Source organism: Cnephaeus nilssonii (genome assembly GCF_951640355.1).
Source record: "Cnephaeus nilssonii genome assembly, chromosome: 15".
In the NCBI taxonomy this organism is placed as follows: Eukaryota; Metazoa; Chordata; class Mammalia; order Chiroptera; family Vespertilionidae; genus Cnephaeus; species Cnephaeus nilssonii.
The window spans coordinates 14,934,818-14,952,848 of record NC_137086.1 but is presented as its reverse complement, the minus strand read 5'-3'; the positions used below and the strand labels follow the sequence as shown (position 1 = coordinate 14,952,848).

At 48.1% G+C, this 18,031-nt stretch overlaps 1 protein-coding gene across 2 annotated transcripts in view; it reads left to right on the top strand.

The window, feature by feature from the left end:
* The first annotated feature begins 535 nt into the window (after positions 1-535).
* LOC307111810 (xanthine dehydrogenase/oxidase) overlaps positions 536-18,031 on the top strand; it is a 60,670-nt gene continuing 43,174 nt past the window's right edge. For both annotated transcript variants that reach the window (XM_079791915.1, XM_079791914.1), the window contains exons 1-6: positions 536-832; positions 6,546-6,603; positions 8,935-9,031; positions 10,293-10,401; positions 13,738-13,864; positions 14,726-14,787. In XM_079791915.1, coding sequence (XP_079648041.1) covers positions 791-832; positions 6,546-6,603; positions 8,935-9,031; positions 10,293-10,401; positions 13,738-13,864; positions 14,726-14,787 — 495 coding nt within the window. In that variant the 5' untranslated portion in view covers positions 536-790. The remainder of the gene's footprint in view (positions 833-6,545; positions 6,604-8,934; positions 9,032-10,292; positions 10,402-13,737; positions 13,865-14,725; positions 14,788-18,031) is intronic.

Here is an 18,031-nt window from a genome sequence, read left to right as displayed (position 1 = left end):
TCAAAATTTTGTTGCATTCAGCAATTGCACTGTAGAGATTTAAGAAACAGTTGTTGAATTATTTTTGTTGTGTTGTTGAGTATACATCAGCAGTAGTAATCAGAACTTTAGTTCTTTGCAAATTGACAAAGCGCTTCCAAAATGTATCATATGTCCCTCAGCCTTCTGCTTTTGGAGTCATTGGTGTGCCCTAGAGGGTGAGCACAGCAGAGTTCTGAAGGAGATAAGTAACTGGCTGAGGTCTAATGCCAGGTTTTGCATCTGGATCACTGGGCACCACATCTGTGACCTCCATATTCCTCCAGAAGGATGAGCCCTGCGTGTAAGTGCTGAGTCTGCGTCGCTGTAACTATAAATGGTGAAACATCAAGTGCAGACAAGGAGGGTGTGAGTCAGACCTTCTGCCCTGACTCTGACAATGGCCCCACCCCCTTCTCTGTGTTCAGCCAGTGGGAGGATGAAGCAGGTTCCACGGGGCAGTGCCTAAAACCATGGTGACACTACCAAGGCTGATAACCTTGCTGATTCCATGTCCTCCTCTGTGCTCTGTGACACAGGTGTTGGGGGTGTGATTTGCTTGTGAATGATTGCTTTCATTTTCCTTGATTATGCAAACTGGTGGTTTTTGCCAGGAACTTTACTCCCTGAGGCTGTATGCTCGTTCCCTCCTATTGGCCTACTTGGTCTCATTATTTTGGGGAGGCGTACTTTTCAAGTGACAGAGGAGTGATAACTGCCCTTGCCTCTTGGGAGTGAGGTACCTGGAGTTCAGGGGCCCCACCTGTTGACAATGACAGCGGACGAGTTGGTTTTCTTTGTGAATGGCAGAAAGGTAAGCAGGAGCTGACCTTTGCTTTGGCTTCCCTGCTCCCTGGAAAGGGCTGTGTGTCCTGTGGAAGAGGCTGTTCTCTCTCTTTCGTGTTCTCTTCTCTCGGTCTCCCTTTAAAGGTGTGGCTGCGTTTGGGGTGACCTTGGGGAAAGAAGACCTTCTCTGGGCTAGAACAGAGTCAAGATAGATACTCAAGGGGCAAAGGAATGAGGGGATGGGAAGCGAGGAGAGAAGTGTCTGTGATCTTCCCCCATCCCACCCACCCCACACTGGCAGGAAGCTGAGAAGGGAGGACAGGGTTCTAGGTGAGACTGGAGGTCACCCACCACACTTCTATTTCTGTATTTAATCAAATATGTCCTAAGGCTTCTGTTGATCTCTTTACCGAGGGAAGGAACAGGAACACGTTTTCTTGCTAATATCAGGATATAAGGTGTACGCAGCCTTTGCTTCTGATATTTCATGTATGGAAATATAGCAGCTAACTTGTGGGAATACATATACTGACATCTTGTGGCAGACACATTTATTTTCATGAAGGTCATCCTTGCCCCTGCCCTTAGTTCTACAGATTAATATTGCAAATCCCTTTGATAAAAATGGACCATTTGGATTATCTTCATGGGTGCCCAGGGACCTAGGGAAGGTGAGGGTAGGATGGGGCAGAGGGGGACTTATGACATGGGGACCATGTCCTTGCAGCACTGGAAGGATGAGGACCTTTGCAAATTGTAATGTAGGTGTAGAGAGAGAGGGTGCAAGCACATTACATTGTCTCCATCTTCATCTTGCCCTCCCTACACCGCTGCTGACTTGCTTGCATCTGCTTTAGTTCCTCAGTTGGGAATGAATGGGACAGTAAGAGAAATTGTTGCACATTGAAAATAGCCATGTGACCATGTGGGTGAATAATGTGCCTGTGGGGGCCCCCCCCCCAAAAGGCAATTTTATTTGTTTTGTTGTATTGGCAGTTTTGAGAAGAAAAACAGGGTGACTTTCCCGGTAATTTTCAAGAACTAAACTGTGCTTCATAGGACATCTAGTGCTTAAGTGTTAGGGTGTGGAGAAAATTCCATGAGCTACCGTAACATCAGTGCTCCAGAGGCTGTGGATTCAGTGAGTGGAGTCACCGGGAGGCGCAGGGGAGCGGGGTCAGCCATGCCCTTCTGGGTTCAAAGTTGTCTCTCCGTGCCAGTTTCTTTCCAGGATTGGCATCTGGCAGCAAACCAAGAAGTAGGGCGAAGCTTCCACGTTGGTGGCAGTAGGACTTTTGCACCCAACATTTCAAACAATTTTGTTGCGTTGAGCAATTACACTGTAGAGATTTAAGAAGCAGTTGTTGAATTGGCTTTCTAGAAGGGTGTCTTCTGTGGGATTGTTCTAAGCAATTTTTACATTGAATGAGCAGCTGGGCTTAATGACTTCCAAGGCCACGCCCCCTCTAAAGTTGATTTTTTATTGAGCCATCAATTCCTGTGCGTCAGTACAAGCTTCTGTTCTTTATACATTGTTTGCCCCGATGCACTGGAACATTTGAAGGGAAATCCGGCTTGGAAAATATTGCTTTCTCATGAGTTTTATTTTCACTTGAGGAAAGCAATTTTGAATGCGTAGATGGTATTATCACATCAAACCCTACCACCTATTATGGCCAGTTTTGGTGATGAATACCCATGTTTGAGAAACCGCTGGGAAGAGGACAGGCAGTGCAATGAGTGATGACGTAAAAGCAGTACTCTAAAAACAAGACCCAGCCAAGGGATCCCCAAACAAATTCAGGCAGGTGTGAGTAAGTGTGTTTCCAGGTCCCAAATGTTCTAGACCTTTTGTTACAGGACATTATACACAGACGTTATCAAATAAGGGGCCAGAACTTGGTGACTCACTCTTCAGTGTGAGCCTTCTACTCTCCCTGTGCTTCACTAGCTGGGGTCCTGGGGAGGATGTAAGATACCAACCATCAAGTACCCAGGGGGCCTTCTGTGGTGGTGATGGGCCTTGATGGCTGTTGTTTTCACGTCTTCTGATCAGAAGTCAGAGTGGAAGGGAAAGAGCTGCCCAGGGTTTTGCTATTGTAGTGATAGTCCTTTGGGAGGGTAGGATCCTTGCTTTTTGGAGCAATCGCTCTCTGTTTAGTGGAGACTGTGGCATTTGGAGGAAGCTAGGGAGGTTTAGCATGTAGGGTGCAGCTGAAGGTGTCCAATAGTGATCCCCCCACAAGAAGTCAGTGTCAGTGACTCGAGCCTCTCTCTCTCCCTCCCTCACATCATTGACATTTTGCAAGTTCCTCCCAGCCCTGGGCTTGTGGATGTACATGGGCTGGAGGCATTGCCATTCAAGAGTTTATGAACTAGTTGCAGAGGTGGATTATGGTTAGGCAAAGTAATATATTCCAAAATGTATTTCACAGGAAACTATCCCCATGAGATACCCTTCTTGGATATTCTTAAAGCACTCAGCCCAGGGCTGGCACAAAATAGGGGCCTAGTTCATGTGAGTGGGATGAATAGATGAATAGATGAATAATAATAAATTTCTGGCAAAGAAATTTATTTTTTAAACTTTGTATTTTAAGTTTGCAGAAATGTTACAGGAAGGATGCAAAGAAATATTAAATAGACTTTTCCTGCCTGTTAACATTTTGCCACATTTGTATTTTATTTCTCTCTCTCTCTACATATATATATGTATTTATTTATAGGCATGTACATAGATATATAGGTGTATGTATTATAAGTACACAAATATATACTTATTATGTATGTAAATAATAGAACTAAATATATAAAGCATAACATTTTATTTCTGAATCATCTGAGGGTAAATTTCAGACATCATACCCTCTTATCCCTTAAATTAAAAATAACGATATTATAACAGAACCACAGATTTTAAAAATCAGGAAGTTTAGTGTTGACATAATACTATGATCTAAAATCTATAGATTTTATGCAACATTATTTCAATTTTCCCAGTGACGTCCTTCCTGACTTCCCCCATCCCGCCCCAGCCCAGGATTGCATCTTGCAGTTAATTGTCAAGTCTCTTTAGTGTCCTTTAATCTGGAACAGTTCCTTAGTTTTCCTTGTCTTTTGGGACGTTGATGTTTATGAAGAGAACACGTCAGTTGTTTTTTAGAATGTTCCTCATTTTGAGTTTGTGTCATGCTTTCTAATAATTCCATCCAGAGTCTGCACTGTGGGCGGGAATTCCAGAGAAGTGGTGCGACCTTCTTGGAAGGACATCATGTCAGTGTCCACGTTAGTGGGTGTGAACTTGCTCCTTGGGTGAGGTGGTGCTCAGGTTTCTGAGCTGTCAGGTTACTCTTGCTTCCTTTATCATTAGTAAATGATCTGTGGGAAGTTACTCTGAGGCTGTAAATATCTCATTATCAAACTTACACTCACACTCCTTTTATTATCCATTAATGTTAATCATTCTCAACTGGATCAATTATGGGGCAGGTTATAAGATGGCCAGTCATGTTTATTAATTGGTTTTCTTCTGCCAAGAAAACTTTCCCTTCTCTCCCATTTGTTTCTTTCTTTATTAATTATGAGTTCAGACTCATGAGTTTTAACTTTACTTAATGGAGTATAAACCCATTTTGGCCATTATTTGTGTTGGTGATTGAGGTTTTCTAAAACAATCTGCCTAACCCAGTGTTTCCTAAGCTCCCTTCCCCACAAAGTGTTTTTTCCTGTGGGATACCCACTGGCATCCCATTGAGAGAGGGTTCTATGGGGTTTTCTGGGGGCAAACCCTGCAGCCAGGCCCTGAGAGTGGCACAGCCATTCTCTGTTGGAATTCAGGGAGGTGGGCTTGTGGCTGGGGTGATATGGAAAGCCTTAGTAGGGAGGTGTCCAGAGTCTTCTGATAAGTCAAGACGCAGATGGAAGAGGAGTGAAATGGTTGAAGACTTATGAGTCAGAAGGTAGATGGTGTGTTTTCACTGGAGTACGAAGACCAGCTTGGCAGGGAAAGTTGGGGAGGCGGGGAGGCTGATAATGAAGATAAGGGACATATTGAAAAGGGCCTTGACAGACAGCCTAAGGAACCTGGGAGACCTTGCAGGTCACTGAAGGCAGAACAGGGAACCGATGTGATGTGACGGAAGCAGAGCTGGAGGGAAGGAGGAAGGACCCACTTGGGGAGAAGACAGTAGCTAAGGCCCTTACATCCGTCTACAGAACAGGCGCTGGGGATCTTTAGTTTGTACATTTATGATTTCTTCTCCAAGAGGAAAGGCATAGTTTCTGTGTAAACTTTGTAACCAGGACCTTGAATAAGCTGTGGGGTATAATAAAAAAGGAAAATTCATCCTATCTTTCCCTTTCCCTCAAACTTGATTCAAGAGGCAAATTCTGGCATTTTGTTACCTCTTTGGCTACTTTTGGTTAATAAAAAACCCTATGGTCATTTCTGAGTTGCCGAACACAGTCTCAGTTCAGGACAGAGGTGGGGGCAGCAAGAAGGTTTCCATTTGATTGGTGTTGGGATAAGGTGGCTTCCCACCAGGGGCACATTCACTGGGAGCTCTGACATGGGGTCTGTGCTCATCCCAGGCCGATGTTCTCTCTCAGCCTCCAGTTTGGGAGGTCCATTCTGCACAGACTCTGTTGGAGGTCCTATCACCTGTAGTTGGTTTTTTTTGAGAATGATTTAAACAGTTCTCTCTTTCTCTCTCTCCCTCTCTTTTCCTCTCTCCCTCCCTAATTTCCTCCCCGCCTCTCTTTCTCTCTCTTTGTCTCTCTATTATGCATGGCCTCCATTAGGTCCATCCATGGTCAACACTTCACGCGCTTTGCTCTCCCGAACTCTGGGAGTGCACCCCAATCCCAACGCTGACGCTGCTTCTTCAGCTGTCTGGTGGGCCTGCCTCTGGCTGTTTAGATGGGCCAGACCACCGCTTCCCCAGTACTGCAAAGGTCACACGCTAGCTTCCTGCGTGGTGCTATGGAAGCCCCCTCACGACGTGTGAGGTGCGAGCAGATACTTCTCTCCTGACTTTGGGAAGGTGTGGAAGTCATACCACAGGGCTCTCTACAGAAACCCTCATCACAAATTCTCTCCCTTTAACCACCCCACTCACCCAAACCCTTTCACCCTTGATCATGTGTGAGGAGGCATGAAATGGTCTTCCATGGATTTCCTCTGAAAATTTGCACTGGGAATTCGCACTTCGCTCTATAGACAACCTCCTCCATTTTATTGGAAATCCCATTTGTGGCCCTTTGGTTGGAGAGTTCTCCTTTTCTGACAGGTGTTAATGTTGTTGACTGTGATAGCCCAGTGCGCACAATACTCCGCTGTGAGCACAGGTCCACGGACTGGCTCTCCGCTGTCCGAGTGTGGACACCCCAGGAGGCAAACCCAGAGCCTGCACACTGCCACCTCAGCTGTCCCTGGCATTCACAGATCAGCAGCTGGAAATGAGGTGACATGTTTGATTTAGAAAGGCCTTTGCCTCGGTCAGCCCAGCACGGCAGGTGAAACACCTAAATGCTCGTGGTGGGCCCTACTGTAGAACCTTAGGATTGAGGATGTCAGCACATACGTAATTTGGCTTGTAGTGAATATGTTCATTCTGATGGAATTTTCAAAGAAAGCCCTTTAGTTTTTGTAAGATATTTAACACATCCCCATTAACTTTAACAATTTTTCAGTAAGAAAATGGCTAAGTACACCTATGATATATTTTTCTGTTATTTTGTAGGTGGTGGAGAAAAATGCAGACCCAGAAACAACCCTTTTGGCCTACCTGAGAAGAAAGCGTATCCTGACTTTGGAGTGGGGTGAGGGGGAGGGCCGGTGGGACTCCTTCTCTGGGTTGCATGTCATTTCCTAGTGACTGCTGGGGAGGCTGTGGCGTGTGGAGGAAGGAGCACTGGATTGGGGCTCTGGACACCTGCATTCTAGCCGCACTTGGCCGCCGTGTGACCCTGGGAAGTCATTTGAGCTCTGGGTCTGCAATTCTCAGCTATTGAATAGGAAGATCATTCTTGTGTGCTCCTTAAGATCTCTTCCAGCGAAGACTCTAGTGAAACCAAGGTTTGACCCTGGGCCTGCAAAACAAGCAGCTCCCATAGGCACTCATTAGCCCTGGCCAGCTTCATGGTCATTCCCTCTCAGAGGACCCGGACCATCCTCAGCCCATCTCTGCCTGAGACCTAAATGGGCTTCCTGGGGAAAGTTTCCAGTTCAGAGAAGGTGGAGAGAAAGTCAGAGGAAGCAGTGTGTGTTGGAGAAGGGAAGCCTGAGGTGGGGAACTATGTAGAGGTGCCACCCGTTGTGGAAATGACAGTGCTGGGAGGCTTGGGCAGGGGACACCTGACAGGGATTTCAGATTCTGCTCTTCATTGAGCGTAGGAAGGGTGCCTGTAAGAGCCCCCAAACCTTGTAAATATTTTATTTATTTATTTATTTATTTATTTATTTATTTATTTATTTTAAAATTACAGTTGACATTCAATATTATTTTGGATTGGTTTCAGGTGTACAGCATAATGGTTATACAATCACATACTTTATAAAATGTTCCCCTCCTCCTCTCTAATATTTCCAGTGCCTACCTGGCACCATCCATAGTTATTACAATACTAGAGGCCCGGTGCATGAAAATTCATGCACTGGAGGGGGGATCCCTCAGCCAGGCCTGGCCCCTCTCATAGTTCAGGAGCCCTCAGGGGCGGGACGCGACTCGGCGACCAGGGGAAAGTGATACCCCCATCACACTTCTGCTGCTGCCACTGCTGGCAGTGCAAGCCTTGGCTGGCCCTGGTTACCTGAGCCTTGGGCCAGCCCTGGGTGGCTGGGGGGCTGAGGGGGCTGGGGGACTCTGGAGGCAGGCACCCCGGTGGGGCTGAGGGAACTGGGCGCCATCATTTGTGGCTGTGGGCTCTGCCATTGTTGAGGTTGGGGCAGTCAATTAGCATATTCCCTCCTTATTGGCTGTGGGCATTGCTAACTTTGCAATGGCGTGAGGGTCAATTAGCATATTCCCTCTTTATTAGATAGGATTATTGACTGTATTTCCTATGCTGTACTTTATATCCCCATATTTTGTAATGAGCCCTTGTAATGTTTGTTCTTTCAGGGTAGGAAAACATTCTGAGACCCTGGAACAAAAACTAACAAAAATATAACAAGAGCTGACATTTAATGAGCACTTACTATGTCCAGGGGGAGTTCAAGGTGATTTCTGTGGGTTATCTCACTGGTCCCCACAGCAATGCCTCTGGCAGAGGAGGAAGTGAGGTCTGCACATGTTGAGGGACCTCCTCACTCATGCCTTCTGGGCAAACATTGGCACAACCTAGACTAAAGCTTAGAGCCATGCTCTTCACTGCTACCTGTACTGGAAACTCTCCAGGCATCTGTTGTCAGGACGATGCTCATCCTGACCTCTTGTTCCCAGAGGCAGGAATATCCAGTGGCTGATCCCAGTGACATATTTGGGGACAACAAAGGATTGTTTCTACACCCACAGAAGTGAGCCTGCAAAGTATCAGATTATTTATTTCTGCAAGTATGTGTAAGACATGGCTCCAATATTGGTCTCTGACCTCAAAAATATTATCATTTTAATTTCCCTTCACATATCCTATGGACTGGACATTCAAAAGGCCAGGCCCAGCCCTAATTTGGGTGCCTGTATTTCATCAGCCTCAAAGGTTCAGGATAAAAAGCTGGGACTCAGCAAATCCCAGAACAGATCAACGTCTCTCTCTGGTCCGAGTGACTTCATGACAACCCTGCTGGGCGGGTGTGACAGCTGTCTACATGCTCAGATTTTGAGGTGCCCAAATCTCTTGCCTCGGGATATCACAGGACTGGGGGGCTATAATGCCATGCCTGGAAGACCCTGACACCAAGAAAGTTTCTAGTATTCAAGTCCTGGTCAAGTGCATGGCCCCATCCCTGCCTCCTGGGGTCAGTGCAGCCTCTCTGATGAGGAGGCCATGTGGGTCTGCTGCCTCCCTGGTGGAGGGGCCTGTGTGTGACAGTGGATGGCTCTACACTCGAAGCTCTGCCCAGTATTTCCCAGCAGCCCAGCAAAGACGCTTTTTCTCTGAATTCGTGTTCCTTAACCCTTGACCATTCAGTGGGGCTGAGCGGGACCAAGCTGGGCTGTGGAGAAGGGGGCTGTGGAGCTTGCACTGTGATGTTTTCCAAATATGATCGTCTCCAGAACAAGATCATGTATCCTTTTCCTGCTGGCTGATTGCCCATGTGAGGACTATGAAGCAGGAGTCAGCTTGTGAATGAGCAAGCGAGTGTGTGAGTGTGTGTGTGTGTGCGCGCGCGCACACACGTGACCTTTCTAAAATCCAGTCTCATTTCACATCCCATGAAATCCTTCAATAGGTCTCCATCACCCCCAGGATAAAGTCCAATCTTTTTGCTTAGCACATGAAGCCCTTCACAACATACCCCAACTTTCCTCTCCAGTTTTCTTTCTCTCCATGGGCCCAGCACTCCATTCATCAGTGCATCCTAGTCCTTCCTGCAGAGACAATTGTGAACAAGTAACATTCCATTCCCACTAATTTCTTGGTCTTTGCGTAAGCTGTTTTCCAAGTCTTTTTGAATATCCTTTCTTCCAGGACTTCTGTACATGGCTCCTTCTGGGAGGCTAAGGATGCACTGCTGTCTTTAGGACTCGGAAAAATACCCCCTCCTCCAGGAAGGCTTTCTTGATCTCCTAAATCGTGTTAGGTGCCCTTTGTCTGAGCTAGACCCATAGTGCCCTGTGCACAGCCCTCCTGAACACCGACAATAAGATATTTAAATTTCACCTTCACACTGGCTTATATTTGCCTGGTTGACTGCAAACGATTAAAGAACAGAGATTTCATCTTATTCACCTTTACTTCTCAGCCCTCAGTAGAGTGCCTGGTGTATGGCTGGCAATCAATAACAGATCAAGTGAATGAATGATGGATAAAGGAATGGATGTAACACGCTCTAAGGGGTTGGTATCTCATGTCCCCTGAGAAATGGGGGAGGTAGAGGTGGGTGAAAACAGGAAAGCAAAAGTGCCTGGAGGTACTAAAATTGAAGAGGTGAAGGAAGGGCCCTGCAGAGAGAGGACATATGTTGGGCCTGGCACCTGCCAGAAACTTCCCCTTAACTCAGCTTCCAGGGTCGGATAGAGTAAGAGGCATCTGAAAGTGACCCTGGCTCACTTGCTCCAGCTGGGAGGCATAGGGTGCCCTGCTGCCTGACCCCCAAATGCAGGAGGGTTCAGGCCTCACCAGGGGTGGAGGGGGTGGGGGAAGTGTCCTTTGTCCCTCGGTCAGAGTCTTGGGTGGAGAGTCAAGAACAGCTATAGAAGAGAAAAGGACATAATGTAGAGTGGGAAGAAATGACACAGCATCACAGTCTCCCAGGCCCTGCACTTAATCAGGTCCATCCTGATGGCCTGAATGGACAATGGCATGACCTTAATCTGGGGTTTCAGCCACTTTTCTGCCAATGCCTGCCTGGCCCCCATCTGCTCCTTGCACCATGTTGCCGTGACGACTGTGGAAGGGATAGGAAGCACCAAGTCCAGGCTGCATCCCGTGCAGGTAACCAGAGCAAAGGGAGCTCATGACAAAGCTACAGACTTGCTTTGGGTTGTTGGGCTGTCACCCCTGGGCAAAGGAGGTGTTGTGACCGGGCCACTTCCCATCTCCTTAGGGGTGGGGGGTGGGGGGGTGGGCTGTGAGGCAGAAAAAGGAGGAGGCGCCCATGCTGCAGCTCTCTCCTGTGGCGGGGTGAACGTAACATTGCATGACTCCAAGGGGACCAAGAGGTCAACTGGATCTGGTGGCTGGACAGTCCAGCTGCAGGGAGGAGAGGTGGGGGAACTTCCTCACCTTGAGCTTGAATATGCTTGGGAAACCTCCTGCCTTCCCAGATTCAAGATTCCAAGTGCTCTGTGTCCCTTGATAAAAAGCCCACCTACTCCCGGTCCCCTCGAATGGTAATTCCATTGCACCTCTCACCTGCCCCCTGCAGATAATATAAATGTGGGCTGCTAGGCCTCCATCCTCATTAAATGCAGGTAAACAAGGCCTGAATAAGAGAACAGAGACATTCGAGTGTCTGACCAAGGCTTTCTTTATGATGTTATCAGACCCCCTGGGATCAGATTGAAACTGGGAATGCTTTTGGGTTAGAGTGGGCAGTAGTCTGGGAGGTTTTGTGGAGAGAAGCAGGATGCTCTCAGGTGAAGTGTAAAGGAGTACCTGTGGGAGCAGAGCACTGCGGGAAGGAAAGGCCATTATTCCCAGTGCTTTTTGTGTGAAGAAACTGAGGCAGGGAGGTCTTTGGGAGATTACAATCACAGAGGGTGCCAGAGCCACACCCAGGTCTTCGTCCTGCCTTGACCATTCGGGGAGACCAGTTGTCCAGAGCATGCTGTCCTTGGGCTCTCACGTGAATGTGGGAGCCAGGGCCTCCAGTTGAGCAAGCTGGTTATACTCCTTGGGAGGAGTATCTGGGACCAGCCAGGTGAGGCCAGTGCAGGGTGGGGATGGTATTGCTTCACCTCTGTGACTTCATTCTTAGCTTAGGCAGGAAAAGGGACAATTGCTAAACTTGTCCAACCTGAAGGAGATGTGAGAAGGTTCATTAGGGATTCTTATAATTATCCTTGAGACAAATAGATGAAAGAAAGAATGAGCAGTTTAAATACTGAGATCATATATGTGTAATTAGGCTAAAACCCTGCCTTTCCAGTGACACAAATCCTTATTCCCATGCTCTTATTTTGGTTCCCAGATAAGCTGTAGAGCTAGATGCCACTTTTCCTTGTCTACTCAGTTTTTTCTCTTGGTTTCTATGACACTACACTCCCCTCATTCTCCTCCCATCTCCATGCACTGGTCCTCTCTGCTCAGTCCCTGTGGCTGCAGCTCCCCAGGGCTCCCTCCCGGGCCCTTCCCTTCTCCATCTTCACACCCTTCCCATCTACATGTGAGTTTAATACCATCTACATGTGAACAGTACGCATATTTATGTCTTCAGCTTTGACCTCTCCTCAGAGATTAGGTTCAGATTTCCAGCTGCCTACTTGGCATCACTACATGGTGTCTAGTCTCAAATGTAACAAAGGCCAATTCTTTCCCTACTTCTTTCCTCCCCAGTCTGTCTCCATCTGAGTCAATGGCAAAAGCACCCATCCACTTGCTCAACACAAACATCTAGGAGTCACCTTTGATGCCTTCTCTTTTACGCCACCCCCACTCCATCCAGAAGTAGTGTTTACCTCCCAATCCTACAGTGACACCTCCTTTTTCTCTCAGTTTCCCTATTACTGCTTGGTCTGAGCCGCCATCCCCTCTTGCCTGATCCTCTGTTTCTAGTGTTGCCCCCCTACCATCCATTCCCCACCCAACAGCCAGAAGATTCTTGAAAAACATAAATTAGATCTTATCCCAATATGGCTTTCCATCACACCCAGAATAAAAATCTGGGTCCTGACCCTGGCTTACGAGGAGGTACGTGATCTCTGCCAGAATTTCTCTTGTTCCAGCGGGTTCCATCCACACTGACCCTTAGTCACTCTAGCACACCAGGCTATGCATGTGCTGTTCCCTCTGCCTGGAATACACTCTTCCCTGATCCAAATTGTAATTAAATTCAACTTTAATTGAATTTAAAAGTCACCTTTTCAGAGCCACCACTTCTGACCACTGTGAGGAGCCATGGTCACTCAGGGTCCTGTCATCCTGAACTAATTTTTACATAGCGCTGATCTCCTCCTGGATTTTCTTTTCTGTGTGTGTCAATATTTTTCTGACTAGGACTTGAGCTTCATGAGACCAGAGACCTTATCTCTCTTCCTCACTGTCTGGTCCCCTGCCATGCCTGGCACATAATAGTTTCTCAGTAATTATTTATAAAATGAATGAATAGATATGCAAGGCACTGGGGATACAATATTCTAATAATTTTACTTAATGTAAGTGCCAAGAGAGACTCTTAAGAGACATAATAATAATAATAATAATAATAATGTGGAAAATCTGGCAGGTTCTAATGAAAATTTTGTAATAATCATTGCATATCACATGTTCTATTTTTAAAAAAATATATTTTATTGATTTTTTTTACAGAGAGGAAGGGAGAGGGATAGAGAGTTAGAAACATAGATGAGAGAGAAACATCGATCAGCTGCCTCCTACACACCCCCTACTGGGAATGTGCCCGTTACCAAGCTACATATCCTTGACTGGAATCGAACCTGGAACCCATCAGTCTGCAGGACAATGCTCTATCCAATGAGCCAAACCAGTTAGGGCTCACATGTTCTATATGATCCATTTCTCAACTCTTATGTCCCCACTGGATGTTGAGAGTTACCACTAGACAGTGGTATTGTAGTTTGGAATAAGATGCATTCAGTTGGTTCTGAACAAAGGCTGGTTGAGGTGGATTGCGGGGCAGTGTAGGTAACAGAAGGTGACACAGCTCTTCGGTTCACTGTGAGTGTCTCTGGGTAAATCTCTTAATCTCTGGACCTGCTTCCTCCTCTGCTCAGTGAAGGGAACGGAGGAAGAGAAGATGCTTCTGGCTCTAATAGTCACTCTTCTCTGAAGGGCCTTTCCTACTAATAACGAACACTGCTTGAATTCCCACTGTATGCCAGGTATAATGGCAAGAGTTTTTGTGAATTATCTCATTGAATTCTCGCCACAGCTCTAGAGGTAAGTACCAGCACGAGGGACCTGCGGCTCAGAGAGGCTCGGTGATGTGCCCAAGGCCACAGTTGGCAAGTGGTGGTACTGGGATTTGACTTAGTGCAGCGCCTGCTGCCCACACTGCCTGGTCGACGTGGGGTGGCTTCAGTTGAGTCACGTAGCAAGTCTGAGAGGGGTTCTGCCAACACAGGTGTCCATGTCATCTGCCCCTTGTAGGAGAGAATTGCCAAAAGCCACGGTTCCCAGTGTGGGTTCTGCACCCCCGGCATCGTCATGAGCATGTACACGCTGCTCCGGAACCAGCCCGAGCCCACCATGGAGGAGATCGAGGATGCCTTCCAAGGTATGGGCCCCGGGCACAGCCCAGGAGGTAGGGTGGCAGATGGGGCTCTGAGGGGGTCAGTGCAGGGCCCAAGTGGAAGCCGGGGATGGGCCAGGAGTCCGAGGCACTGCCCTTAGGAGAAGCTCAGCCTACCCGCACATGTTGGCTAAGATCTACTGGAGGGCTGGCCTCTCTTAGTTTGAGGAACACACAGGTGGGTTGGAGACAGCTTTGGTGTTCGTCTTCCCTAGGTGCCTTCCTGCCCTCCCTCTGCACTGGGGTGGGTGGCAGTGGGGAGACCATTTGGAAACTCCACAGGGCCTAGTGATAACATTTCCTTCCATCTCAGCTTCCACCAGGACAGGACTCTGCAGGGCAAAGGCCCATCTGAGAAGGCAGCCAGCATTCTGAGCTCAGGCAGGGTTGGCTTCCCACGTTCCCTCAGTGCAGGGACCTAGGAGCCTGGGCCAGGTGTCTGTTTCTCTGAACTGAATAGAGAAATCTACCCGTCCATTCACCATTTCAGTCCATCATTTATTCAACCAGTTATATTGAGTCCTATCATAAGCCAGACACTATACAGGGGACAAGGGACATGGGGATAAAAGACACAACCCTACTCCAGGGAGTTCATACTCTGAGGGAGAGAGAGTTTCACTCATAAAATGATGACTAGGCACCATGGAAGCATTTAGGACATTTCAGGAAGTCTTCCTGGAAGAAGTGGTAGATGTTTTGAAGCCAGCAGCACAAGGGAGGAGGAGGGGCATTCTAGGAAGAGAAAACAAAATATTCAGAAGGCGTCTGAGCCTCGGGCTCAGCCAGAGCCCCTCACCTGCCCTGGAGCCTGCACTGACATCGCCCCTGTTCCCTGTCCCACAGGAAACCTGTGCCGCTGCACAGGCTACAGACCCATCCTCCAGGGCTTCCGCACCTTTGCCAGGGTAAGTGGGTGCCCCAGGACATCAGTGGCCCTGCTCCTAAAGCAGCAACACCCTGCAATCACAGTTGGGAGGGATGCCAAGGGCCTCTGCATTACAGAGAAGAGAGAGAAGATGGCCAGGTGGCAGGTCCTCCCACTGCGGCTACCTGGCAGGGGCGGTAGACTCTGCCATTCTTATTCAGAGAGGGGTTCTCACCAATAGTACCAGGACTTTTTCTCCAGGAAGAGCCTGGGGAACTGGTTCCTGGAAGAGGCATGGTGCCCCAGAGCTAATTTCCTCCAGGGCACTTAGGCTTGGCACCCTTCCTTGGAGACTGGCCTGCTCAGGCCATGGCACAGGTGCTGAATGACTCAGTACCCAGGCGCCTCATCCTTTCCTCTCCTGGCTGCCTTCTGTAGTTGGCGCTCTGCTGGGCTGATGAAACTGCTGATCAAATCGCCAGTTTGCGAAGCCCTGCAGTGTTCACAGAATGCTGAGTGAGAAGCCACAGCCAGGTGTGTGGGCATCGCTCATATATACACAGGCACACACCTGCCACTGGCAGGGAGGACTCATGGCTGGCCTCTCCTTTCTTGGCTTAATCTCCTCAGATTTTACCTGATTCTCCCACTGGGTCAGGTTGATCCTGACTCCAGTCCAACACCTCCTCTCAGGGTGATTCAGGGTTGAGGGTAGAGTCAGCTTTTTGTAAGTGCATTACAAAAAGGAGTGTTTCATGCAAATAATTCTCAGGGGTGGAGATGGAAGTGGGGCTTATAAGGGTGGAAGACACCACACCCTGATGAGGAACTAGGAGGTGTGAATTTAGAGAAAAATGATAGAAAACTCAGATCTAGAGTCTGCCAGACCTAGGCTCAAATCCCATTTCATCACTTAACTGGTTCATGGCCTTGGGCAAATTTCCTTATTTCTAAAATGTGGATTATAATAATACCTACCTTATCAAGAATGTTGAAAGTACTTCTTGCAAAGTGTCCTCAGAATAAGCCTGGGCATATCTTAAGTATTCAGTAAGTGGCAACTCTGAACCACGATGCCGGTCTGTTTCTTCCATGACTTAATACTTGATCTCTATAAATGGTGCAGGCTTCCCTGAGAACCAGGAATTGTTAATCTTGTCCATGAGTGTATTCATAGGAGGCTGCTCAAAGAGAAACAATTTAACCAGCCCTCCTAGTTTCTCAAAAGAGAAGGGCTTCTGAGTGTAGCTTTTTCCGAGGGTGGAACTGGGTCCTGACTCCATTGTTTGGCAGCGTTTCTCTCTGTCCAACTGCAGGTCAGTGTGGAGCTGAGCTGAGCTGAGCAGAGCTGAGTTCTCTGAGCAGCCGATATGCCCTGCACACAGTGTCCTTGGAAGCTCATGTCCATGACTCATTAGAGACCCCCATCCGTTATTCAGAGCCTTTCACTCTTTTAAACAAATATCCTCACCCGAGGAATGAGGACATTTTTTCCATGGATATTTAGATCAAGTGGAAGGGAGGGAGAAAAGAGAGAGAGCGAGAGAGAGCGAGAGAGAGCGAGAGAGAGAGAGAGAGAGAGAGAGAGAGAGAGAGAGAGAGAAACTTGACATGAGACAGACATATCGATTGGTTGCCTCTTGCTCTCACCCTGTCTAGGGCTGGGGATTGAACCTGCAACTGAAATATGTGCCCTTGACCGGAATCAAACCCATGACCCTTTGGTCCGAGGGTCCCACGCTCTAATCACTGAGCAAACCAGCCAGGCAGAGCCTTTCACTCCTGTTTTACACACAGTTCTCACAAACCTGGCCATCTCGTCTTCATGGCCACGGCACACACTAGAAAAGGGTGAGGAGCATCTTCTAGAGGGAGGCACACTGTTCCCAGTGAGAAATGACATGTCCATCCAGCAGCAAGGAAGGAAGGGAAGGAACCATAAAAACAGCCCTGAGCTCAGTGTCTCCTGAGAAAAGTAGAAATCCCTGCAGGGGAAGGCAGTCCTATCCAGCCTTAGTAGACCTTGAGGGCAGTGACACATTGTCCATCACAATCGTTTATGTCATAAACACAACAATGAATTATCAAGAGCAAAGATTTAAGTAAGAACACGTTGGCATTCAATGCCCTGGAAAAATGTGTGTCTGTGAAATACATCCTTCCCACCAGCACTGGGTGAGTGCGGCTGGTGCCCCTCACTTCACTTGGGACCTGGTGACTCCCTGCATCACTCCTTCTCCAAGAAGAAAGATGAGAAGGAGCACTATAGGAACCTTCCTTCCTTCCTTCCTTTCTTTCCTTCCTTCCTTCCTTCCTTCCTTCCTTCCTTCCTTCCTTCCTTCCTTCCTTCCTTCCTTCCTTCCTTCCTTCCTTCCTGTCTAAAAAGGAAGGGCAAGGGCAAGGTGGGGATAGAAAGGTCCAAACCAGGGCAGCTCTGAGATCTGATGGCAAAGCTGTGAATTCCAGAAGGGCCTGTACTTAGGGCATCGTTGCAGAGGGTCTAAGCAAGAGAGGGTTTCTCTCCCAATGCCAAGTCTGCCAGTGCCCTCCAGCTCTCAAAGGCCACACCCTGGCCCTCTGAGAGCTTTCTTGGAAAAAAAAAGTAGGTTGTGACTCATCCTTTGGGAAATGTCAGGATAGAAGGGTGTCTCCCGTGACTCATGTGCAGAGGGGCTGCCCCCAGTCAGCTCCTCCAGGAATTGGCTGCCCTGGAAATGTGCCCGGGCTGTGCCTGGAAGTTTCCCCCACTTTGCCTCTCAGCACAAGTCCATGATTCTGGAGTGTCCCCTGGGGTCCTGAGCTGGGAGTCCTGCTTTCTTTGGGACACATCAGTCAGGTGGGAGGCAGCAAGCTGGGCTCTCCTCTGTGCTCTGCTATTGGCACCCTGAGAGGTCCTGGTCAAGTCCTTTCCTCATAGTTAATGGGTCATCGGACCTGTGCACTCTCCCCGGAACAGGCCCACAATGAGGAATAAAGAGTGCTTAGCTTTCTGGCAAGAAGTGTCTAATCAGCCGTGGTGAGGCCCAGGCACACTTGCTGGACACAGCTCTGGACCCAGCAAACTATGTTGGACATTATTGTTGGGAGCCCCACAAAGACTCCGACCTGGGAGGTGCCCAGACAAGAACTTGGTTGATCTAAAAGAGGGGGCTCTTGAGTGCTGAGAGAAGCAAGGGAATTTCTGTCTCAGCGGCTTCCTACGGGAGCAGCACTGAAGAGGGAAATGGGCATAAAGAAATCCTATATATTAAAGAGGTAATATACAAATTGACCATCACTCCAAC